The 26,157-nt window shown below is 51.2% G+C and overlaps 1 protein-coding gene across 1 annotated transcript; it reads right to left on the minus strand.

Annotated features, from left to right (window-relative positions):
- Positions 1 to 188: 188 nt before the first annotated feature.
- LOC127582310 (apical endosomal glycoprotein-like) lies at positions 189 to 22,403 on the minus strand. Its single transcript, XM_052037488.1, has 5 exons — positions 22,322 to 22,403; positions 10,087 to 10,224; positions 9,276 to 9,410; positions 7,690 to 7,817; positions 189 to 452 (listed from the first exon to the last, which is right to left on the minus strand). Exons 1-5 carry the CDS (start codon positions 22,401 to 22,403, stop codon positions 189 to 191), a joined length of 747 nt encoding a protein of 248 aa, XP_051893448.1.
- Between the last annotated feature and the right edge of the window lie 3,754 nt (positions 22,404 to 26,157).

Genomic DNA, 26,157 nt, shown 5'->3' on the forward strand with positions numbered 1-26,157 from the left:
TCCCAGTGTGTGTCCCAGTGTGAGGACAGCGTGTGTCCCAGTGCGAGGTCAGTGTGTGTCCCACTGTCCCAGTGTGTGTCCCAGTGTGAGGACAGTGTGTGTCCCAGTGTGAGGACAGTGTGCGTCCCAGTGTGTGACAGACAAATAGACTACCAATTCTTGGCCTTGTTTCAGGACGTGAAGAGTTGCTAACGCCGCGGGCACTGGGGACGGGTGAGTTTAGTGCTGTCACCTTGCCCCGTCTCTGTGGTGATGTCGATGGCCGGCCTGTTGGTGGTTTCCCCGGAGTGTCCCTGCTCTCGCCGCCAGGTCTGTGCCCCCGTCGAGGTGAACTCACAGCTGTTGGCTTCAAAGTTGCACATCTGCTGGGGCTCACAGGCCCCTCCCACAACGCTGATGTCATCGATGGCGATATCTCCGCCTCCGTCTGTCTGGCTTGCTTCAAATATTAGCTGCAACCACAGGAAAGGTCAGCTCAGCGTGTGAGCACTGGTTATGTGTCAGAGGTCAATCTAGGCCAATGACAGAATGAACACAGTCGCGGAATTGTCCCAGCACTGAAGGAGGCCATTCGGCCTGTCCAGTCCATGTTGGGCATTGGAGGAGCAATCCCATCAGCCCCTCTCCCAGACCCCAGCCTGACTTATGGGGATGCAGATACACTTTGGAGTAATTAGTAACCACGGGCCCTGATGGGGGTCACTGAACCAGTCGAGGATCAACATTACTCTTGCTATGAGTGATGGCACATCGGACTTGGTCGCATTGGCCCATTCACCCTGCACCCACAGCTCTGAACCCTCTGAACCCTCCTCTCTGAACCCTACACCATGGTCCCTGCAGCCTGGTCCCTGAACTGAACCCCACTCCCTGCCCTACACTGATCCCAGTTTCATTATCACAGTTTTAAAATTCCCACCCATGTTTCCCAATACCACCATGGACTTGGCTGCCTTACCTCCGAAATGGCCGCCTGCTCTCCTCCAACTCTGGTCCCTGCTCAACCCCAGGTTCAATCAGTTCAGCTGATGGGGCGCTAATTCTGGAATTCCCTCCCTCCCTCCTTCCCTCCTGTGTCCTTGGCTCAAGCACCTTCAGCTGCTTCATTACCTTCCTTCCATCATGAAGTGGGGATTTTCAATGATTGACCAATGTCCATGCACAACTCCTCAGTGAATAAAGCAGCCCATCCCTACAGCACATTCGAGACAACATTCACGCATGGGCTAATGAATGGCAAATAACAAAAGCACCAGGCAATGACCGTCTCCAACAAGTGAGAATCTAATGACCTACTCTTGATGTTCAGTGGTATTACCATGCTGGTGGGGATCACCATTGACCAGAAACTCAACTGGAACAGCCACATAGATACCGTGGTGACAAGAGTAGGTCAGGGGCTGGACGTCCTGCCATCTCCAAGTCACAAGTCAGGAGTGTAACTAGCCTCCATTTGCCTGGGTGAGCGCAGCGCCAACAACCCCAACACCATCCAGAACAAAGCAGCCTGGCACTTCATCAACCCACCTTAACACTCAGTCCCTCCACCACCGATGGACAGAATGCACGGCAGCTCCTCACCCAGGCTGTTCCCACGCTGGGACCTGCACAAGAGCAGCAGGCGCATGGGAACACCACCACCCGCAGGTTCCCCGCTAAGTTGCACACCATCCTGACGCGGAAATATATCGCTGGTCCTTCAATGTCACTGGGTCTGGGTCCTGGAACTCCTTCCCAACAGCACTGGCAGTATTTAGATGAATGCTTGAAATGCCAAGGCACAAAAGCCCCTGGTTGAGTGCTGGAAGATGCATTTAGTAGAGATGGGTACTTGGTGGCTGGAGCAGAGCGTTGCCATGCTGTACACCCTGTGGCTCAATGAGCACTTTGGGAACACCTTCACCAAAAGGGCTGCAGCAGTTGTACAGAGGCACTCAGCCATGGGCATCAAACAAAAAGGCAGTGCCCAAATGAGAAAAATAATTCAAAAATAACTTGTATAACTTGGTGTCAAATTTCACGCACTGTTATTTCTGTGAACTGACTTTACTTTGGTTAAGATGTCAAATAAATACAAGTTACTGTATAACTGGGACATGAGCAACACTGGGGAGGACAGAAGCCTACACACCCTCTGGAGTAGCTGTGCAGAGCTGATGAGATTCTCCAACCACATGTGTGTGGGGAAGGTTCACCCTCAGTGCAGTCTGTGTCAAGCTGTGTGACTCAGTGCCAAAGAAGTGTGGACTGCTGTTGGCGTGACTATAGGTATGTGGCTGCTGTTGATGGCATCCGATGCCCCGGGCAGGAGCTCAGTCCCCACTGCTTGCCTGTATTTTGATGGTGGGTACAGGCTCCTTCACTGCTGACATTTAGTGCAATTGCAGCTGGTCCTTAGGTATTGGTGTTTATAACACAGGTCCTGGATAACGCGCTCCCTCGGCACCACCCGTCCCTCAGCACCACCCCTCCAGTGTGACGATCCCTCAGCACTGCCCCTCCCACAGTGCGGTGCTCCCTCAGCACCGCCCCTTTTTTTTAACATATAAACGTTTATTCTGTAGCGGTTGCTACCGCGGAATAAAACAAGACTCTACTCGGAGGATTGCCAAACAGAACTGGTTTATTTTCCCGCCTTGCGCGGGCCCTTTAAGGGAGAATGTTCCCGCCCAAAACAACCGGCAATGACGTAAGTCCTACGTCATCAGGACTTTCCCGCGCGTGGGTTCTCCCCGTCGCTCGGAAAGCCGAGGCCCGCCGCCATCTTGGGCCTCGTCGCTCCGACGCCGTGCGACCCGACTGCCGAGCCGGTTCACCCGACTAGACGGTGAGTCGCCACACAACCCCCCCCCAGAACCGGCGAGACAGTCCCCAAGGTCCGTGGGCTGTGCCAGCTGCCGCTTAGGGGGGCGGCCTCTGCGTCGCGGCGTGGCAACCTCGACAGGCTGTTGCAGATCCGAATGGGCCGGTTTGAGGCGGTCCGCCGTGAAAACCTGTTCCCTGCCTCCAATGTCCAAAATAAAAGTGGATCCGTTATTCCGTATGACTCGGAATGGTCCCTCATATGGTCGTTGCAATGGCGCCCGAGGTGTGCCCCTGCGAACGAAAACAAACTTACAGTCCCGTAGTTCCTTGGGCTGGCAGGATGGGGCTTGACCGTGCCGTGAGGTGGGAATCGGGGCCAAGGCGCCAAGCTTCTCACGCAGTCTTTGTAGGACTGCTGGGGGTTGTTCCCCTTGGTCCCGAAGGACAGGTATGAAATCCCCGGGGACAACTAGTGGCGCCCCGTATACAAGCTCAGCTGACGAAGTGCGGAGGTCTTCTTTGGGGGCAGTGCGTATGCCGAGCAGGACCCAAGGCAGCTCGTCAACCCAGTTAGGACCCTTCAGGCGGGCCATCAAGGCCGATTTCAGATGGCGGTGAAAACCTTCCACCAACCCGTTTGATTGACGATGGTAGGCCGTGGTGGTGTGCAGCTGCGTCCCTAGCAGGTTCGCTAATGCAGCCCAGAGACTGGAAGTGAATTGGGTGCCTCTGTCTGAAGTTATGTGGGCCGGAACGCCAAAACGTGAGACCCAAGTTGTGAGCAGCGCCCGGGTGCAGGAATCAGTTGTGATGTCAGTCAGGGGGGTTGCCTCAGGCCACCTCGTGAACCGGTCCACGATGGTAAGGAGGTACCGGGCTCCTCTTGAAACCGGCAGAGGGCCCACGAGGTCGACGTGTATGTGGTCGAACCTCCTACGGGTAGGCTCGAACTGCTGTGGTGGGACCTTGGTGTGTCGCTGGATTTTTGACGTCTGGCAGTGCGGACAAGTCCTGGCCCACTCACTGACCTGTTTGCGCAGGCCATGCCAGACAAACTTGCTGGCGACCAGTCGGACAGTAGATCTGATGGACGGGTGCGCCAACCCATGTACCGAGTCAAAAGCGCGTCTCTGCCAGGCTGCAGGAACTATAGGGCGGGGCTGACCAGTCGCAACGTCGCAAAGTAGGGTCCGCTGACCTGGACCAACCAAGAAATCTCGGAGCTGCAGACCTGAGACTGCAGTTCTGTAGCTGGGCAGTTTGTCGTCGGCTTGCTGTGCGTCAGCTAGTGCCGTGTAGTCGACACCCAAGGATAGGTTGTGGATGGTTGGTCTGGAAAGTGCATCAGCAACGACATTATCCTTTCCGGAGACATGTTGGATGTCAGTTGTGAACTCGGAAATGTAGGATAAATGTCTCTGCTGACGAGCTGACCAGGGATCGGAGACTTTGGAGAAGGCAAAGGACAGAGGCTTATGATCGGTGAAAGCGGTGAAAGGCCTGCCTTCTAGAAAGTATCGGAAATGCCGGACTGCCAGATACAGCGCTAGAAGTTCCCGATCAAAAGCGCTGTACTTCAGTTCGGGCGGTCTAAGGTGCTTGCTGCAAAATGCCAAGGGTTACCAGCGGCCTTCGAGTAGCTGTTCCAGTACCCCACCCACCGCGGTGTTGGACGCGTCTACCGTGAGGGCAGTCGGGACGTCAGTCCTAGGGTGTACCAGCATCGTGGCATCTGCCAGGGCGTCTTTGGCCTTAACGAAAGCAGCCGCAGCCTCGTCAGTCCAGGTGATGTCCTTGCCCTTACCAGCCAGCAGCGAGAACAGAGGGCGCATGATACGGGCTGCTGCAGGGATGAAACGATGGTAAAAGTTGACCATCCCAAGGAATTCCTGTAGGCCTTTGACTGTGTCGGGGCGGGCAAAATGGCGGATAGCATCCACCTTGGCGGGTAGGGGTGTTGCCCCGTCGCTGGTGATTTTGTGGCCGAGGAAATCGATAGAGTCAAGTCCGAATTGGCACTTGGACGGGTTGATCGTGAGGCCGAAATCGCGGAGGCGGGAATACAGCTGGCGGAGGTGTTCCTGGCGGTTACGGCTGGTGATCAGTATGTCGTCCAAGTAAATGAACACGAAGTCCAGGTCTCGGCCTACCGCGTCCATCAGCCGCTGGAAGGTCTGCGCGGCGTTCTTAAGGCCGAACGGCATCCGAAGGAATTCGAACAGGCCGAATGGGGTGATAATCGCAGTTTTGGGGACGTCATCCGGATGGACCGGGATTTGGTGGTATCCCCTAACGAGGTCCACTTTGGAAAAGATGCGGGCCCCGTGTAAGTTCGCTGCGAAGTCCTGGATGTGAGGGATGGGATAGCGGTCTGGGGTGGTGGTGTCATTCAGCCTGCGGTAGTCGCCGCAGGGCCTCCACCCTCCGGTGGCTTTGGGGACCATGTGCAGGCGGGAGGCCCAGGGGCTGTCTGACCTGCGAACAATCCCCAGCTCCTCCATGTGACGGAACTCTTCCTTTGCCAGGCGGAGCTTGTCTGGAGGTAATCGTCGTGCTCGGGCATGAAGGGGTGGCCCTGTGGTAATGATGTGGTGTCGTACCCCGTGTGTGGGCCTAGAATTTGTAAACGAAGGTGCCAAAATCGATGGGAATTCGGCTAGGAGCTTGGCGAAATCGTCGCCAGAAAGAGAAATGGAGTCCAGGCGCGGGGCTGGTGGGCTGATTTCTCCCAGGGGGTAGGTCCGGAGAGTGCTAGAGTGGACTAACCGCTTCCTTCGCAGGTCGACTAACAGGTTGTGGGCCCGAAGGAAATCGGCTCCTAGGAGTGGTCGGGCAATGGTGGCAAGGGTAAAGGTCCAGGTAAAATGGCTGCCGCCAAAGTGTAATTGAAGCGTACGGGTGCCGAAAGACCGTATCGTTGTACCGTTGGCGGCATTGAGTAGAGGACCTGGTGGCCTGTCACGAGTGTCGCGGCCTGTCGGGGGCAAAATACTGACCTCCGCTCCAGTATCAACGAGGAAATGCCGTCCAGATTTCTTGTCCTGAACGAAGAGGAGGCTCTGTCGGCGGCCAGCCGCCGTAGCCATCAGCGGCGGCTGGCCCTGGCGTTTCCCTGAAACTTGCAGGGTGGGCGGCATCGACGGGCCTCCGCACCCCACCTCTGATGGTAGAAGCACAGCTGGTCACCCGTGTCTTCATCTGCGTTCCTGGGGCGTGGCTGCTCGGTTGCTGGGGCCGGGCAAGGCGGGCGTTGGGCTCGCGGCCTGGTAATTTGACTGACGGATGAACCGCCCTCGCGCTTGGCCCTCCACAGGACATCTGCCCGGGCGGCCACCTCACGGGGGTTGCTGAAGTTGGCGTCAGCTAACAACAAGTGGAAGTCATCGGGGAGCTGTTCGAGGAAGGCCTGTTCGAACATCAGGCATGGCTTGTGTCCCTCGGCCAATGCCAGCATCTCATTCATTAGGGCAGATGGGGATCTGTCCCCCAGGCCATCCAGATGAAGCAGGCGGGCGGCGCGCTCACGACGGGAGAAGCCGAAGGTCCGGATCAAAAGGTCTTTGAAAGCTGGGTATTTATCTTCCTCCGGAGGCGACTGGATGAAGTCTCCAACCTGGGTGGCTGTCTCCTGGTCCAGAGAGCTAACCACATGGTAGTACTTCGTGGAGTCGGAGGTGATCTGCCGAAGGTGGAATTGCGCTTCGGCCTGGTCAAACCAGACGCTGGGCCGAAGTGTCCAAAAGGTGGGCAGCTTGAGGGCCACTACGTTGGCTGCTGCGCTGTCGTCCATTTCGCGGGTCCAAAAGCCGTTTGGACCGTCGGGGTCACCAATGTAGCGGTTGCTACCGTGGAATAAAACAAGACTCTACTCGGAGGATTGCCAAACAGAACTGGTTTATTTTCCCGCCTTGCGCGGGCTCTTTAAGGGAGAATGTTCCCGCCCAAAACAACCGGCAATGACGTAAGTCCTACGTCATCAGGACTTTCCCGCGCGCGGGTTCTCCCTGTCGCTCGGAAAGACAAGGCCCGCCGCCATCTTGGGCCTCGTCGCTGCGACGCCGCGTGACCCGACTGCCAAGCCGGTTCGCCCGACTAGACGGTGAGTCGCCACAATTCGCTAAAAGCACTACAAAAGGACAAGTGTCAATACACAACATCTAACACAAAGAGAATAAGCAACGACATAACTACAGTAGATATAGCAAACTAATACTAACAAAACACACACGCAACACTACATCCGCTCACGCAACACTTCAAATAAGAATTGCATCCGTACTACCCACGACACACGCGATCCCCTGAGGGGCCCACTGAGCGCGGAACTCAGCCAGGGTGCCTGCGGAGACAGCGTGTTCCCTTTCCAAAGACACCAGCGCGCGCACGTAAGCACGGAAGACCGGCAGGCAGGCCAACCGGCCGGAACATTGGCCGCCCGCCGCTGCGTCCCATGGATGGCCAGCTTGGCCAGGCCCAGCAGGAGACTCACCAGGAGATCCTCCGCGTGCCCCGCCCCGTGCTGCACCGGGTGCCCGTAGACCAACAGCGCCGGGCTGAAGTGCAGCCAGAACTTAAGCAGCAGCCCCCACAGATACACAAAGAGGGGCTGCAACCTCTCGCACTCCGCGTACGCGTGGTACACCGTCTCCTCCTGGCTGCAGGAGTGACAGGCAGCTGGGGTGTCGGTGAACCGGCTCAGGAAACGGTTGCACGGCACCACCCGTCCCTCAGTGTGACCCACCCTCAGCACCGCCCCTCCCACGGCACCACCCTTCCCTCAGCACCGCCCCTCCCACAGCGCAGCGCTCCCTTGGCACTGCCCCTCCCTCAGCACCACCCCTCCCACAAGGAGCATGGTCTCCGAAGCGCGAGGGGATTCATTACCTGGAAGTGTTTGAGCTGCGAAGCGATGGTCTGGAACCCGCGCTTCCACTCGTTGCCTTGCGTTGCTGTCCTGGTCCACAGGAGCTCCTCCCTCCGGCCTTGTTGCCGCACCTTGAGACTCAGGTACCCTGTGGGGGAAGCTCAGTTTTATTCACAGACGCTCCCCTCCCGACGGGCTCCAGATTACCGGCGAGCAGAACACCAACACATACAGTAACCTTGTGCAACATGGCTGGTTGAGGGGGGTGGTGTGCAGGGTGGGGGACTGAGGAACAGTTTACGGGTTGTGGCGGGGAACTTGTCTGTGAGGGTCAGTGGATAACCTGCAGAGGGAGACACAAGGGACTGCAGATGCTGCAATCTGGAGCAACACACAAAAGCACTGGAGGAACCCAGCGGGACAGGCAGCACTTATGGAGGGAAATGGACAGTTGACGTTTCAGGCTGAGACCCTTCCTCTGGACCCAGAGTGTCCGGCTATCCATTTCTCTCCACAGATGCTGCCTGACCCGCCGAGTTCCTCCAGCACCTTTGGGTATTGAAGCTGCAGAGGGAGTGGGTTTCCAAGGTTCACGTCCAGCACCGTTGCAATGGCTAGCCCAGCCGGATGTCACGGAGAGGGGCTTTCCTCGATGACCCAGGCTCAGAAAGCCCTAGTCCCCACGACAGCCAGGGGCTGCAGAGCGAGGTGGCCCCGAGGGCACAGGAGCGGCGGGGTCTGAGTAGCAGACTGGGTCAGCCCGCAGGCCATTAATGTGCCAACAGGTCACACAGTCACACTAAGACTCAGCTCCCAATCAACGTTCACTCAGAGACCACACAGCCCAACAGGTCCTGACACAGGAGCCCTGGGAAGGGGAGGGGTCAGCAGGGGGCAGACGGGGCTGACACTGAGCAGGAGGAAAGGACAAAGCACAGAAAAATCCTCCTCTCCCAACTCAGCAAAAACAGACCAATCCCTTCCTACAGATCTGGAGCAACATTCATAGATCCTCACCCCAACTCACAGTCAGTGTGTGTGGGACTGAATCCCAGTGAGGGTCGGTGTGTGTGTGACTGTAACCCAGTGAGGGTCAGTGTGTGTGGGACTGTCCTCTGGTGAGGGTCAGTGTGTGTGGTACTGTACCCGAGTGAGGGTCAGTATGTGTGGGACTGTCCCCCAGTGAGGGTCGTGTGTGTGGGACTGTCCCCCAGTGAGGGTCAGTGTGTGTGGGACTGTCCCCCAGTGAGGGTCAGTGTGTGTGGGACTGAATCCCAGTGAGGGTCAGTGTGTGTGGGACTGTCCCCCTATGAGGGTCATGTGTTGGGACTGTACCCCGGTGAGGGTCGGTGTGTGTGGGACTGTACCCCGGTGAGGGTCGGTGTGTGTGGGACTGTAGCCCAGTGAGGGTCGGTACGTGTGGGACTGTACCCCAATGAGGGTCGTGTGTGTGGGACTGTACCCCAGTGAGGGTCAGTGTGTGTGGGACTGTACCCCAGTGAGGGTCAGTGTGTGTGGGAATGTACCCCGGTGAGGGTCTGGAAACTGAATACCACCTATTGATTGAAGTGCAGTTACTGAATGAGGCAACTTATTGCTGACTTACCGATCTTTGGGCCGCACATGTGGTACCAAAAGGAGAAGCATTGGTCACAGGCGGTGGCTGTCTGTAGTATGGAGGTGAGCCGTGCAGGACCCTTGCTGCCACCCGATGGTGCAGGGCTAACGAACAGGTAGTGACCTGCAACGGGGGGAATGCTGCCTGAGTGAGTGGCTGGCAAAATGAGGCTAGGCAGGATGTTGCAATCCTAACTAACTAGTGCAGAGTAACTCTCCAACAACCTGTCTAGACAGCTCCTCCCAGACTATCCAATGGTCTGGATTGGGAGATCCTTTATTCCATTTTCTTCACTTTACCAATGATTTATTTATTCTTTGGTGGTTTCTAAAACTCTCTCAATCCTCAGCATCCTTTGTGTATCATAACCCTTTCCTTTCAATCTCAATCCACTTTTACCTCCGTGGTTAATAGTGGACAGATCAGTTTGCTTGTGCACTCTTCATTTGTCAATAGAATATATTCAAGTATTTCTACACAAGTCCTCCACCGACTTAACGTTTAACTTCTGTTTCCACTTCCATTTATACCTTTGAACCTGCCTTTAAGACCCTAGCTTTACACTGTTTGTCTTTCTGCAATTGAATGTGAAATTCTGTCACACTGTGATCACTCTTCCCAAAGAATGGTTTACCATAATAACACTAATTAACAGAAGGCCCTTCCATGACTGGTATTTCACCCTGTAAAATCTGCTTTGCTACTCGGGGGAATGATTTACCCAGTAAATTTGCTCTGACCTCAGCTGGAGAGCCTCTGATTGTTTATAACGGAGCCTGGGCTGGGTCCTCCAGCTTACCTCTCTGATTGATGGTGTGATCGTACATCAGGCCCTGGTTGGTTGAGTTTGGGCCTTTCCAACTGCCCTGAATCCATTGAGGACCAACCATTCCATTTTCCCATTCACACAAATCGATTTCAAAATTGCAGGAGATTGCTGCAAGTCAACGGGAACAAGAGCTTTAGTGCATACTTAGTACATGTCAGTCCTCGTAGAGTGCCCACTGCTCAGTGTACACACTCCTCCGTGTGTATATCCTTCAATGTACACACTCCTCAGTGTACACACTCCTCAGAATCCTCAGTCCTCAGTGTACACACTCTTCAGAGTACAAGTATACACTCCATGGTGTACGCACCCCTCAGTGTACACACTCCTCAGAGTACAGAGTATGCACCCCTCGGTGTACGCAGACAGTGTACGCAGCCCTCAGTGTACGCACACCTCAGTGTACACACTCCTCTGTGTACACACTCCTCAGAGACTATACACTCCTCAGTGTGTGCACGCTTCAATATACGCACCCCTCAGTGTACACACTCAGTGTACAGAGTACACACCCCTCAGTGTACGCACTCCTCGGTGTATGCACTCCTTAGAGTAGAGTATACACTCCTCAGTATACGCACCCCTCAGTGTAAAGAGTACACACCCCTCGGTGTACACGTTCCTCAGTGAACGCAGTCTTCAAGTGTACACACTCCTCAGTGTACTGTATGCGTCCCTCAGAGCGCCAGCTCCACTGTGCTAATTGTTCACCTGACGAATGAACATGTGTGTCCCGTTATAGCTTAACGGGCGGCTGTTTATCTGCCTATCACGTGCTCTGGATCTGTGAGACCTGCACACATTCTGTCTTGCACACCAGTCACAGAAACAGGCCCTTTGGCCCAACTGGTCCATGCCGACCAAGATTCCCATTTAAACTAGTCCCACGTTTGACCCATATCCCTCTAAACAATTCCTAACCACATACCTGTCCAAATACCTTTTCAATGTTGTTCATGTACCTGTCTCAACCACTTCCTCTGGCAGCTCATTCCATATATGGACAACCCTCTGGGTGAAAAAGTTGCCCCTCAGGTTCCTATTAAACCTCTCCACTCTCACCTTAAACCCATGCCCTCTGGTTCTTGATTCCCCAACCCTGGGAAAAAGACTGTGCACTCACGCTATCTACACCCCTCATGATTTTATACACCTCTATACCCTATCTATACACCCCTCATTCTCCTACACTCCAAGGAATAAAGTCCTGGCCTGCCCAACCTCTCCCTACCTTTTTTGACTTCCCAAAATGCAACACCTCACACTTATCTGAACTGAATTCCATTTGCCATTCCTGGGCCCACTGACCCAGCTGATCAAGATCTCGCTGGAATTCTTGATAACCTTCTTCACTGTCGATAATACCACCCATTTTAGTGTCATATTCAATCTTAGTAATCATGCCTTGTACGTTCTAACCCAAATCATTGATGTAGACGACAAGAAGCAATGGGCCCAGCACCGAGCACTGAGGCACACCACGAGTCACGGGACTCCATTCCGAGAAACGAGCTTCCACCATCACCCTCTGCCTCCTACCTTCAAGCCAATTCTGTATCCAGTTAGCCAGCTGTCCCTGGATCCCATGCGATCTCACCTTCCAGAGTAGCCTGCTGTGTGAAACCTTATCAAAGACCTTACTGAAATCCATATAGACCACATCTACCACACTGCCCTCATCAACCTTGGTTACTTCTTCAAAAAACTCACTCAAATTCGTGAGACTTGATCTTTGACACACAAAGCAGTACTCACTATCCCTAATCAATCTCACTCTTTCCAAATGTGTGTATATCTTATCCCTCAGAATCCTCTCCAATAACTTGCCTACCACAGATGTTAGGCTTATTGCTCTACAGTTCCCAGGTTCTTCTTTCCAGCACTTCTTAAAGGCACAACATTAGCCACCCTCCAGTCTTCCAGCACCTCACCCGCCACTGATGATGATGTGTATATCTCAGCCAGGGCCCCCGCAATTTCTTCTCTAGCCTCCCACAGTGTTCTTGGATATACCTGGTCAAGCCCTGGAGATTTCTCTACCTTCATAAGCTTTAAGACGTCCAGCACCTCCAATGCGGACTATCCCCAAGACCTCCCCATTTACTTTCCCTAGTTCTGAAGTCTTCATGCCTTTCTCCACTGTAAAATCAGAGGAGAAATTCTCATTAAGTACCTTGCCCATCTTCTGCAGCTCCACAGAAAGGTGTCCACCTTGGTCTTTGAGGGGCCCTATACTCTCCCTGGTTACTCTTTTCCCCTTAGTATACATAAAATCTCTTTAGATTCTCCTTAATCTTCTGCGTTAAAGCTATTTCATGCCCTCTTTTTGCCCTCCTGATTTCCTTCTTAAGTATGTTCCTGGATCCCCTTAACTCCTCCAGGGATTCACTTGTTCCAGCTGCCTGTACCTGAACCAAGCCTTGTTCTTTTTCCTGACCAGAGCCTCAATATTTCTTGTCATCCAGGGTTCCCTACTCCTGCCAGCCTTGCCCGTCACTCTAACAGAAACACGCAGACTTTGAACTTTGACTATCTCACTTCCACTTACTGGAAATCCCTTTGCCAGCAAACAAGCTACTCCAATCAACCTCTGCAAGTTTCTGTCTAATACCAGCAAAATTCACCTTGCCCTAGTTTAGATTTGAACTTGTGGACCAGTTCTGTCTTTTTCCATAACCATTTAAAACTAATAGAACGATGGTCACTGGTCCCAAGGTGCTCCCCCACTGACACCTCAGTCATATGCCCTGCCTACTTCCCAAGAGTAGGTCAAGCTTTGTCCTCTCCCTCGTATTGCCTGAGGAAACACACTTAACAAATTCCCCCTCATCTAAGCCCTTAGCGCTATGGTAGTCCCACTCTACTATGATAAACCTATTATTCTTCCAACTCTTCGCAATCTCCCTACATATTTGTCCCTCTAATTTTTATTGACTATTTGGGGGCCTCTAATTCCAACCAGATCCAGTCTCCAGAATTGATTAATCACGAGAGCATGGATTGCAGAGTGTAGTAACACCAGCATGGAACTTAAAACTGCCCAGCTGTAATATGAGGTGACACAATAAACAGGGTCTGGGGTTGGTTCAATAGGTCCCCACCTTGCCCATGAACTACATGGGCACAACTAAGTGAGAGTAACAAACACAACAAACATATCAACCCTTCCCCACTTCAAGGTAACCCCCAACATTATTGTGTCTTCACTCCACTGCCTCGGGTTCAGCCACTCTGGGTTACTTCTGTCAGCAGATCTTGAGTCCCCTATGACCCAGAAGAATTTGCACCTACAGAAACTCCAGGTAAACACACCAAGAGTCAACAGAGGACTCTTGCTGGTGTTGTCTGGACCACTGGATACACCAAGTCTTGTTAAATGTGCCAGCTGTGTGACTATCCACCTGACAGATCAGGGCTGGGCTCTGGGCACAGGGTTTTACATAGTGTCAAGCACCACTCAACAGAATGTAACACATGAAAGCAACTCAAGATTGCACAGACTTGCAGATTGTGAAGGAAGCTTCCAATGTCTGCTGGAAAGTTGCTTTCCATCACCTGTTTGGGAATGGCGACCAGACCAGAACTTGCCACAAGGAGTAATTCCCCATCCTGCCTCCGGCTCTTTACCCATTTCCCTCCATTGGTGTCCTCTGCTGACCAAATCTCTCACCACCGGGAAGCTTCTCTTCATTTATTCTATCAAAACCTGTTACAATTCTGAGTATTTTCATTCATTTATTGATGGGATCTGGGTCCTGTTAACAAGACATTTGTTGCCCTTGGAGGTGGTGGTGAGCCACAGCAGTCCTTCTGGGGAAGGTGCTCCCACACTTCCAGGATTCAGACCCAGCGACGATGAAGGAACTTCCCCCTCAGATCCATTCTAAACCTCCTATCACTCACTTGAACCTATGTCCTCTTGTCTTAAGACACACCCACCATGGGAAAAAGATTTTTACTATCTACCCTATCTATGCCTTTCATAAGTTTATGTACCCCTATCAGATCCCCCCTCAGCCTCCTTCACTGAAGGGAAAACAAATCCAGCTTATCCAGATTCTCCTTATAACCATATTGCTCCAAGCCAGGCAACACCCTGTTAAATCTCCTCTGCACTCTCTCCAGCGCAATAATATCCTTCCTATAGTGTGGTGACCAGAACTGCACACAGTACTCCAGGTGCAGCTGAACCAATGTTTTATAAAGCTGTGACATTGTCTGACTCCTGTACCCATCCTAGTACTTCAGTGTACAGGAGACCAGCACTGAAGGGGCAGCAGGACTGTGATGCCTCACGTTGGATGTGGGAGCTGTGGTCCACGATGGCCACGTCTGCAGTAAGTGCTTGAGGCTGGAGGAACTTCGGCTCACAATTGATGAGCTGGAGTTGCAGTTTCAAACACTGCGGAGCATCAGGGAGGGAGAGAGTTACGTAGATACTGTACATCAGGAGACAGTCACCCCCCCTTAGAGCAGGTACTTCTGGAGTCCAGGAAGTAGATAGAAGGGTGACTGTCAGGGGAGGGAAAAGGAAGAAGAAAACGAACAGGCAGATAGTGCAGAGGACCCCGGAGGCTGTTCCCCTCAGTAACAGGTTTCCTGCTTTGGAGGCTGTTGAGGGGAATGACTTGCAGGAATCAAGCAGCAGTAGCCAGGTCTCTGGCACTGGGACCAGTCCTCCTGCTCAGAAGGGAAGGGAGGAGAAGAGGAGGGCAGTAGTGATAGGGGACTCGATAGTCAGGGAAACAGATAGGAGGTTCTGTGGCAGTGAGAATGAATCCCGGATGGTATGTTGCCTCCCAGGTGCCAGGGTCCGGGATGTCTCTGATCAGGTCCATGGGATTCTTGAGTGGGAGGGAGAACAGCCAGAAGTCGTGGTTCATGTTGGTACCAATGATATTGGTAGGAAGAGGGATGAGGTCCTGAAAAGTGAGTTTAGGGAACTAGGCAGAAGGCTGAAGAACAGGACCTCAAGGGTAACAATCTCAGGATTGCTGCCAGTGCCACACGATAGTGAAGGTAGGAATAGGAGGAGATGGCAAACAAATGCGTGGCTGAGAAGTTGGTGCAGGAGGGAAGGTTTTAAATTTTTGGATCATTGGGATCTCTTCTGGGGAAGGTGGGACCTGTACAGAGAGGACGGGTTACACCCAAACCTGAGCGGGGGGCTAATATCCTTGCAGCCAGGTTTGCTAGGTTGGTTCGGGAGGGTTTAAACTAGATTGTGAGGGGGAAGGGAACCGGAGAAGGAGGTCAGAGGAAGAAGGGGATGGGGAAAAGTCAGATCTAACAGGTAGAGAGGCTTTGAGGAAGGAGAAGCAGAGTACAGGCTATAAAAGTAGTAAGGTGGATGGGCTAAAGTGCATTTACTCAAATGCAAGAAGCATCAGGAATAAGGGCAATGAACTGAGAGCTTGGATAAGTACATGGGACTACGATATTGTGGCTATCACAGATCATGGCTGACATCAGGGCAGGAATGGATACTGAATATTCCTGGTTTTCAGTGTTTTAAAAGGGATAGGGAGGGGGGGAGAAGAGGAGGAGGGGTGGCGATACTGGTCAGGGACATTATTACAGCTGCAGAAGGGGTAGATAATGTAGAAGGATCCTCCCTAGAGTCAGTATGGGTGGAAGTTAGGAACAAGAAAGGAGCGGTTACTCTACTGGGAGTATTCTATAGGCCCCCTGGTAGCAGTAGGGATACTGAGGAGCAGATTGAGAGGCAGATTTTGGAAAGATGCAATAATAACAGGGTTATTATCGTGGGAGACTTCAACTTCCCAAATATTGATTGGCAACTGCTTAGTGCCAAAGGTTTAGACGGGGCGGAGTTTATTAAGTGTATACAGGACAGATTCCTGTCACAGTATGTTGACAGGCCGACTAGAGGGGATGCCATATTACATCTAGTTTTAGGTAATGAACCGGGTCAGGTGACAGATCTCTCGGTGGATGAGCATTTGGGGAACAGCGACCACTGCTCCATAACCTTTAGCATTGTCATGGACAGGGATAGGAGCAAAGAGGACGGGAAGATATTTAATTGAGGAAAGGCCAATTATGAGGCTATAAGGCGAGAACTTGAGAGTGTAAATTGGGATGACATTTTTGAAGGGAAATGTACTGTGGAGATGTGGTCGGTGTTCAGGGATCTTTTGCAGGATGTTAGGGATAAATTTGTCCCGGTGAGGCAGAGAAGGAATGGCAGGGTGAAGGAACCGTGGGTGACGAGAGAGGTGGAACAACTAGTTAGGAAGAAGAAGGCAGCATACATAAGGTGTAAGCAGCAAGGATCAGACAGGGCTCGTGAGGAATATAGAGTTGCAAGGAAGGAACTTAAGAAGGGGCTGAGGAGAACGAGAAGGGGACATGAAAAGGCTTTGGCGAGTAGGGTTAAGGAGAATCCCAAGGCTTTTTTCTCGTACTGAAGAGCAGAAGGATGGCTAGAGTAAAGGTAGGTCCGATTAAAGACAAAGGTGGGAAGATGTGCCTGGAAGCTGTGGAAGTGGGTGAGGTTCTCAATGAATACTTCTCTTCAGCATTCCCCAAGGAGAGGGGTCTTGATGATGCTGAGGACAGTGTTGGTAAGGGTAATGTTCTAGAGTATGTAGATATCAAGAGAGAGGATGTGTTGGAGCTGTTAGAAAATATTAGGACAGGTAAGTCCCCGGGGCCTGACGGAATATTCCCGGGCTGCTTCATGAGGCGAGGGAGGAGATTGCTGAACCGTTGCCTAGGATCTTTGAGTCCTCGTTGTCCACAGGGATGGTACCGGAGGATTGGAGGGTGGCGAATGATGTCCCCTTATTCAAAAAAGGTAGTAGGGATAGTCCAGGGAATTACAGACCAGTGAGCCTTACGTCTGTGGTGGGTAAGCTGTTAGAAAGGATTCTAAGAGATAGGATCTATGAGCATTTGGAGAAACATGGACTGATTAGGGACAGCCAGCATGGCTTTGTAAAGGGAAGATCTTGCCTCACAAGCCTGATAGGGTTCTTTGAGGAGGTGACCAGGAAGATTGATGAGGGTAGTGCAGTAGATGTGGTCTACATGGATTTTAGTAAGGCGTTTGACAAGGTTCCGCATGGTAGGCTTCTTCAGAAGGTCAGAGGCCAAGAGATCCAGGGAGGCTTGGCCATGTCGATTCAGAATTGGCTTGCCTGTAGAAAGCAGAGGGTTGTGGTGGATGGAATGCATTCGGATTGGAGGGCTGTGACTAGTGGTGTCCCGCAGGGATCGGTTCTGGGACCTCTACATTTTGTGATATTTATTAATGACTTAGATGAGGGTGTGGAAGGGTGGGTTAGCAAGTTTGCAGATGACACAAAGATCGGTGGTGTTGTGGGTAGTGTGGAGGGCTGTCGAAGCTTACAGAGGGATATTGATAGGATGCAGAGCTGGGCTGACAAGTGGCAGATGGAGTTCAATCTGGAGAAGTATGAGGTGGTACACTTTGGAAGGACAAACTCCAAGGCGGAGTACAAGGTAAATGGCAGGATTCTGGGCAGTGTGGAGGAGCGGAGGGATCTGGGGGTTCATATCCACAGATCACTGAAAGTTGCCTCACAGGTGGATAGGGTAGTTAAGAAAGCATATGGGATGTTAGCTCTCATAAGTCGTGGGATCGAGTTTAAGAGCCGCGAAGTAATGATGCAGCTTTACAAAACTCTGGTTAGACCACACTTAGAGTACTGTGTCCAGTTCTGGTCGCCTCATTATAGGAAGGATGTGGAGGTGTTGGAGAGGGTGCAGAGGAGATTTACCAGGATGCTGCCTGGATTAGAGAGCATGGATTATGAGGAGAAACTATAGGAGCTAGGGCTTTGCTCATTGGAGAGAAGGAGGATGAGGGGAGACATGATAGAGGTATACAAAATATTAAGAGGAATAGGTAGAGTGGACAGCCAGCGTCCCTTTCCCAGGGCGCCAACGCTCAATACAAGAGGGAATGGCTTTAAGGTAACGGGTGGGAAGTTCAAGGGAGACGTCAGAGGGAGGTTTTTCACCCAGAGAGTGGTTGGTGCATGGAATGCGCTGCGTGGGGTGGTGGTGGAGGCTGATACATTGGTCAAGTTCAAGAGATTGTTAGATAAGCATATGGAGGAATTTAAGATAGAGGGATATATGGGAGGAAGGGGTTAGATAGTCTTAGGTGTGGTTGAAGGTCGGCACAACATGGTGGGCCGAAGGGCCTGTATTGTGCTTTTTTTTATATACAAAATAAACTTTACTCATAATAAAATAAACTATATACAATAATAAAACTGTTCAAACCTTTACATTCGTGTACAGTTCAATTCTTAGTCTTACCTTTTTATATATAAAAAAACACAGCACCGATGCCACTCATGTGGCTCCCTGAGGTGATACCCCAATCCCATATTTACAACCTTTGAGCGGCTTCCTCGCCTGACCGCGCCCCTCCTTCTCCAGTGGCAGAAGAACCCTGAACTGTCGTCCTTCCTCACCGAGCCCTTACGTTGGCTGCACCCAGCTTCAGTGCGTCCCTCAGCACGTACTCCTGCAGCCTGGAATGTGCCAGCCGGCAGCGTTCCCCTACGGACATCTCGCGGCGCTGGGAGACCAACAAGTTTCAGGCAGACCAAAGGGCATCTTTCACCAAGTTGATGACCTTCCAGCAGCAGTTGATGTCCGTCTCTGTGTGTGTCCCCGGGAACAGCCCGTAGATCAGAGAATCCTCTGTTACACAGCTGCTGGGGATGAACCGTGACAAGGACCCCTGCATCTTTCGCCTCACTCTCCTCGCAAACCCACAGCCCGCAAAGAGGTGGGTGACTGTCTCGTCCCCAGCACAAGTCCTCCCAGGGGCAGCACGCGCTGGGGGTGATGCCCCAACTGTGCAGGACGGATCTTACTGGGAGGGCCCCTCTCACCGCCAGCCAAGCGAGGTCTTGGTGCTTGTTGGTGAGTTCTGGCAATGAGGCATTCTGCCAGATGGTCTGGACAGTCTGCTCAGGGAACCACCCCACGGTGTCCATTGAGTCCTTCTCCTGCAGTGTCTGCAGGATGTTCCGTGCTGACCACTGCCTGATGGACTTATGGTCCAAGGGATTGGTCCGGAAGAACTTTTCCACGAAGGACAGGTAGTGCGGCAACATCCAGCTGACTAGGACGCCGTGTGGCCACGGGGCCAGGCCCATCCTTCACAACAGCCGGAACAGGTAGAACCTCGGTGCATAGTGACACTTGGTGCCCACGTACTTGGGTTCCACGCAGAGCCTGATGCAGCCACAGACGAAGGTGGTCATCAGCATGAGGGCGACACTGGGGACACCTTTACCCCCATTGTCCAGGGACTTGTGCGTGGTGACCCGTCGGACCCGCTCCATCTTGGATCCCCAGACGAACCGGAAAACGGCACGGGTGATTTCCAAGCCGGAGGAGCGAGGAACAGGCCACACCTGCGCCAAGTACAGCAACCTTGAGAGCACCTCACGCCTGATGACCAGGTTCTTCCCAGTTATCGATAGGGAGCGCCGTTCCCACAGTCCCAGTTTCTGCTTCACCTTCCCAATCCGCTCCCACCAATTTTTGTTGCACACCCCAGCTCCTCCGAACCAGATCCCCAGCACCTTCAGATAGTCAGGCCTGATGGTGAAAGGGATGTTGGATCGGTCGGGCCACTTGCCGAAGAGCATGGCCTCTCTCTTTGCGCGGTTGACTCTGGCCCCTGATGCCGACTCAAACCGGTCGCAGATGCTGATCAATCTGCCAACTGACCTCGGGTCCGAGCAGAAGATGGCGACGTCGTCCATGTACAGGGAGGTTTTCACCTGGGTGCCCCCGCTGCTTGGCAATGTCACCCCTCTGATGCTCTCATCCTTCCTGATGGATTCGGCAAAGGGTTCTATACAGCACACAAACAAGACAGGGGAGAGAGGGCAGCCCTGCCTGACCCCAGACTTGATGGGGAAGCTGCCTGTTTCCCGCCCATTGATTTGGACTGCGCTACGGATGTCTGTGTAGAGCAGTTGGATCCAATTCCTGATTCCCTCCCCAAAGCCCATTTTGGAGAGCACGTCCAACATGTATGTGTGTGATATCCTGTCGAAGGCCTTCTCCTGGTCCAAGCTGACCAGGCAGGTGTCCACCCCTCTGTCCTGCATGTAGGCGATCGTATCTCTGAGCAGCATTGTTCCACGGATGGAACAGGTCTGTTACCCTGGCATGTCAGGGTGCCCATTAGTGGAGGAGAGCTTGATTCAAAGGTCCTCTCTCACAGGTGGTGATGCAACCACTGAGCCTGGTTGTAGTGTAATATTAATTTCAATAATTGTTCCTTTACTTGTACAAACCTTTTTAGATTTGAAAATGATCCATGGTGACCTATTGGCCTGTTAGCTAACGTTACTGCCCAATTGATGTCCATAATTCCGTATCTCACTGCACACTGCCACTCCCACTCCCATTCATATCCCTCACCATCTCCTCACATTAAACAGTGCCCTCAGGCTCCTGTATCACCAGGCTCAAGGACAGCTTCTGTCCCACTGTTATAAGACTATTGAACAGTTCCCTTATACGAGATGGACTCTTGACCTCACAATCTACCTTGTTATGACCTTTGTACCTGCACTGCACTTCCTCTGTAGCTGTGACACTTTACTCTGCATTCTGTTATTGTTTTACCCTGTACTGCCTCACTGCACTGTGTAATGAATTGATCTGTACGAACAGTATGCAAGACAAGTTTTTCACTGTACCTCGGTACAAGTGACAATAATAAACCAATACCAATACCAAACCACAATTCACTGCCCTGTTCTCATTATTGTCCTGTTTCTCATGTGCCAATATTAAATTCAGCGCAGTTTCATTCCACAGTGGCATGATCTCGTCCTGGGCCTCTTCTGAAAAGTGTAGATCACCTTTTACCACAAACTTTACACCAGTAGATAGCTGAAACTTCCGAAATGATTGTTATTGCCAAAGAATCTGCAAGTCTCCCTCTATTCAATCAGCACTGTCTGAGAGCCCATAATTGATACCAGGGACTGCTCCCTTTCTCTTCCCATTCCTTAACTTTATCCATATTGGTTTTGTTTTAATGCAACAACTATTACAACTTTCATTTAAGATAGTCATTCTTCAAAAGCATTGTTAAAAATGCCTGACCACCCCAAGCCACCAAGGGGCTATTAGGTGAGGTGGTCAAAAGCCTGAACGGAGAGAGAGAGGCTCGGAGTGAGGCACACTCGCTGGTGCTGGAGGAAGTGGAATCATAGATTCCCTTGGACATCCTGAAATTGAACACTGCTGATCCAGCCCCACTTTTCCTCTGTAATATTTACAAAATAGTCAGTTGATGTTACTAAAACTGGCCTTAAGCTTGCAAAGGAAGAGCTGGCAGGAGTAGGGTGCCAGTCTGAGGGCAGCAGAGCCGTTGCCCCTCCTGACTTTGTTATTCTCATGACCTGGAATTATCAGCCTCGCTGGTACATTGATCTGGCCCAAGTCTTCATTCCTTTAGCTCAATCACCCTTATCCACCCAGACTGGAGTTATGCTGAGAGTTTCTGGCTGATCAGCATTCATTCTCCAGGCAAGCAAACAGTTCCAATCATGTTTCTGCAGACATCCCAAAAAAGCTTCAACTCTCGAGCTTTATGCACCTGCCCAGTCTAATTATCAACATTGAACTAACTGGCACAATCCTACTGACTACAGTTTAGTAACATTATGACCACTTTGATCACTTTGCACTAAAAAGGACTATTTTTTGTTCTAATTGTGTTCTTTCCTATAAAAATTGTGTATTATTTGATTAATTTATGTTTTTCCTGCGAATGCTGCCTATATGATGCTCCTGCAAGTAAGTTTTTCATTGCACCTGTACATATGACAAACTCAACTCTTGATGTGATTTCTGCCTCAACTATGAACTCCGACAGTGGACTCACAGCCTCAGTTGTTTTTCCTGTCTGCTGTACTAAAGCTTTTACATTTAATCTATTATCTACTGTCACCCCAGACCTTTCAGCTGCAGGGAACAACCTGCTACGGTTTATCTTAATAACTTTAAACACCCCCATTATATCGCACTGCAATCAGTGTTGTACAAACAATAATATACACAACTTTCAAGTCCTTCTCTAGCAAGCAGCAAGCTAATGACTCTGTATTATACCCTCCTGAAACCCAGCGGAGGGGAAAAGTGACTTAAAAATTGACGTACAACTTACCCAGGAGGCTACGTGGGAGCAGGAGCAGCGACAGAAGAATGGGGAGACACATTAGGAACCTCTCACTGTGTAATGACTGCATCTCCAAGCAAGCAGAGAACAGAACAGAATGCACTTCGATAAGTTTTGGACTTTAATCATCCTCCTATCAACAATTCCCTAATATCCCCATATTTCTCAATTGCTTTCAGCCTGGTTTTATGAGCCTTTGCAATAACTTTAACCTGTAATTGCACTGACAGCTGTAATCTCAAGGTGGCCTTTAAAAGATTTTTTAATTCACTTTTCAACATCTGAGTGTCAGAGACAAGGCCAGCAATTATTCCCCATCCTTGAGGTGGTGACCTGCTGCCTTGAACAGCTGCAGTTCTTCTGGAGAAGGCGCTCCCAAGGTGGCACCTCCTGCTGTTGGCTATTTAATTGTCCACCACCATTGATGACTGGATGTGGTAGGACTGCAGAGCTTTAATCTGATCCATCAGTGTGAGATCCCTTATGTTGCAGCCTCACTTGGCTGGGACCTCATCATTTTTGGTGGACTTGATGCTGCTCCTGGTATGTCCTTCCTCACTGAACCAGGGTCAGTCTCCTGGCTCAGTGCTAATGGTGGAGTAAGGGAAGGGTGAGGCAGGGAGTTCCAGGACTTCAACCCAGCACAGTGAAGGGCTGTTGGGCAGCAGAGTGGTGCAGCTGGTAGAGCTACCTCATGGGTCCAGCGACAGAGTAGTACAGCCAGTAGAGCTACCTCATGGCTCCAGCGATCCAGGTTCCATCCTGACCTCCTGTGGAGAATGCACTTTCTCCCTGTTACAGTATGGGTTTTCTCTGGGTGCTCTGGATTCCTCCCATATCCCAAAGACATGGGGTTTGGTGAATTAATTGGCCACACTAAATTACCCCTAGTGTAGGTGAGTGGTAGAATCTGGGGGGAGTTGATGGGAATGTGTGGAGAATAAAACAGGATTAATGGAAATGGATGCTCGATGGTCAGCGTGTTTCCCTGCTGTGATCCTCTATGATCAGAGGTATATTTCCAAGTCATGGTGATGTGCGACCTGCAGGTGGTGGCATTCCACATGCCTGCTACACTTCTTCTTAGAGGTAGAGCCGGGTGTTTGAGAGATGCCCGAAGCCACAGTACACTGGTGCTAGTGGAGGGAATCAATGTTTGGGTGTTTGACGGGGGCTAATCAAAAGGGCTGCTTTGTCCTGGAGGGTGTTGAGCTTCTCAAGAGTTGTTGGAGCTGCAGCCATCCAGGCAAGTGCAGCCATCCAGGTGTGTGCTCCACCACACACCCACTTTGTGTCATGTAGAAGGTGGAAAGTTCTTGGGATATCAGGAGGTGAGTTGTTCACCACAGGACACCCAGCCTTGAAGCTTGTGGACATGCCGTTTCTATCCCACGGTGATAAGACTATTGAACGAATCCCTTATATGATGAGATGGACCCTTGACCTCACAAAATACCTTGTTATGACCTTGCACCTTGTTGTCTACCTGCACTGCACTTCCTCTGTAGCTGTGACACTTTACTCTGTATTCTGCTATTGTTTTACCTTGTACTGCCTCAATGCACTGTGTAATGAGTTGATCTGTATGATCGGTATGCAAGACAAGTTTTTCACCGTACCTCGGTACTAGTGACAATAATAAACCAATACGAATATGTTGCTGGTCTATTTGAGTGTCTGGTCCAGTTGAAGTTGACCCCAAGATGTTGGAGGACAGTGACAGTAATACCACTGAATGTTAAGGATAGGTGGTTAGATGCTCTCTTGATTGAGACGGTCATTGTGCAGCACTTTTATGACACAACAGTTTTTGATATTTATCAGCCCCTGTCTGAATGCTGTCTTGGTCTTGCTGCATTTGCTGAGGAGTTGCCAATCAAATTGAACATTGTGCGCTCATCAGTAAATATCCTGACTTCTGGCCTCATGATGGAGGGAAGGTCATTGATGAAGCAGCCTCAAGGAACTCCTGCAATGATGTCCTGAGGCTGGGATGATTTACCTCCAACCACAACCTTTGTGTGAGGTATTACTCCATCCATTGGAGTGTTTTCCCCTTGATGCCCACGGACATTATTGTATTTATATTTTCACATTTCACTCCGATATTGGAGGCCATTCAGCCCATGAGTCTATGCCAACTCGCTGAACAATCTCATGATCCCATTCCCCCACATTACCCTGTAACTTATTCTCTCACATATGCCCACTAACATTCCAACCACCTCCCACCATACCATCCCGACACCTCTCCTGCCATCCACCTACACCAGGCGTAGTTGACATCAGATAATTAAACTATCAACCAGAACTTGGGATGTGGGATGAATCTGGAGCACTTGGGGGAAACCCGTGTGGTTACGGGAAAAAGGGCAAATTCCAAATGGACGTCACCAGAGGTCAGGATTGAACCTGAGTCACTGACGTGTGAAGCCAACTGCACCTCGTGGGGTACCACTGTGCACCCACACTAGGGTGCCTCGATGCCACACTTGGTCAAAGGCTGCTTTGATGTCAAGAACAGTCACTCTCACCTCACCCCTGGAATCAACGCTCTGACAAAGACTGTAATAGTCAGTATGTTATTGGTGAGTGTGCTTCTTTCTAGCACTGTTGATGACACATCCTTCATCAATTTGCTGATGACAGAGTAGACTGATTGAAACAATTGGAATTGTCCTGCTTTTTTGTGAACAGAATATACCCGGGCAACTATCTATGTTGTCAAATAACTCTACTGGAACAGCTTGGCTTGAGGTGCAGTTAGCTCTAGAGCACAGGTCTTCAGTCCTACAGCTGGGATGCTATCAGCCATTTCTTGATATCATATTGGCTGAGACTGACTTCTGTGACAGTGGGAATTGCGGGACGAAGCTGAGATGTATCATCCACTCTGCACTTCTGATTGAACACGGTTGTGAGTGCAACTTTATTTAGCACACCAGGTACTGCCACGTTGAGGACGGGGATTTTCTTGGCGCCTCCTCCTGTTGGCTGTTTAATTATCCACCACCATTTATGACTGGATGTGATAGGACTGCAGAGCTTAGATCTGATCCATCGGTGTGAGATCCCTTGTGTTGCAGCTTCACTTGGCTGGGACCTCATCATTTGCTGCTGCTCCTGGCACGTCTTTCCTCGCTGAACCAGGGCCTATCTCCTGACTCGGTGCTAGTGGTAGAGCGAGGGATATGTTTGCTGGGCAGGAAAACAAGGGAAGATCTGCACCTACACAGCACATCCCACAAAGCCCAGATGGCCCCAAGGCCTTTACCAGTCCCCAGGCAGTTCTAAAATGTAGTCACTGCTGTGATGCAGGTGTAGGGCAGTTAGTCTGAGCTCCAGGCACATGGTGCCGGCACATAACGTCTCTCAGTGATGTTTGTTTGGGGGGGGGGGTGGTAAACACTGTCTCAGATACTGCAGGGAACTCATTCACCCTTCCGCATTGTGGTGGGAGGGCAGACCTGGCCTCATTCCAACATCTGGAACATCTGCAGTGTGCATACAGAGTTGTACAGTATGTGTGCAGTGTGCATACAGTTTTGTACAGTATGTGTGAAGTGTGCCTTCCACCAAACCAACTTTTGGTCCAATTTGCTATCTCACCCTGGAACCTATGTATTCAACCTTCTGGACCTGCCTACTATGAGGGACCTTGACAAAGGTCTTGCTAAAATCCATGTAGACAACATCCACAACCCTGCCCCCATCAATCCTCTTGGTCACTTCCTCAAAAAACTCAATCAAATTTGTGAGACATTTCCCCACACACAAAGCCATGCTGACTATACCTAATCAGTCCTCGCCTTTCCAAATACAGA

This window comes from Pristis pectinata, chromosome 23 (assembly GCF_009764475.1).
Source record: "Pristis pectinata isolate sPriPec2 chromosome 23, sPriPec2.1.pri, whole genome shotgun sequence".
Lineage (NCBI taxonomy): Eukaryota > Metazoa > Chordata > Chondrichthyes > Rhinopristiformes > Pristidae > Pristis > Pristis pectinata.

Excerpts from the sequence above, each read along its gene's own strand:
- LOC127582310 (XM_052037488.1), bottom strand. The coding sequence starts at position 22,403 with ATGCAGTCATTACACAGTGAGAGGTTCCTAATGTGTCTCCCCATTCTT. Across the intron at positions 7,818-9,275 it reads CATGTGCGGCCCAAAGATCG|GGTACCTGAGTCTCAAGGTG; the intron begins GTAAGTCAGCAA and ends CTTCCCCCACAG. Across the intron at positions 453-7,689 it reads CGCAGCTCAAACACTTCCAG|CTAATATTTGAAGCAAGCCA; the intron begins GTAATGAATCCC and ends CTGTGGTTGCAG.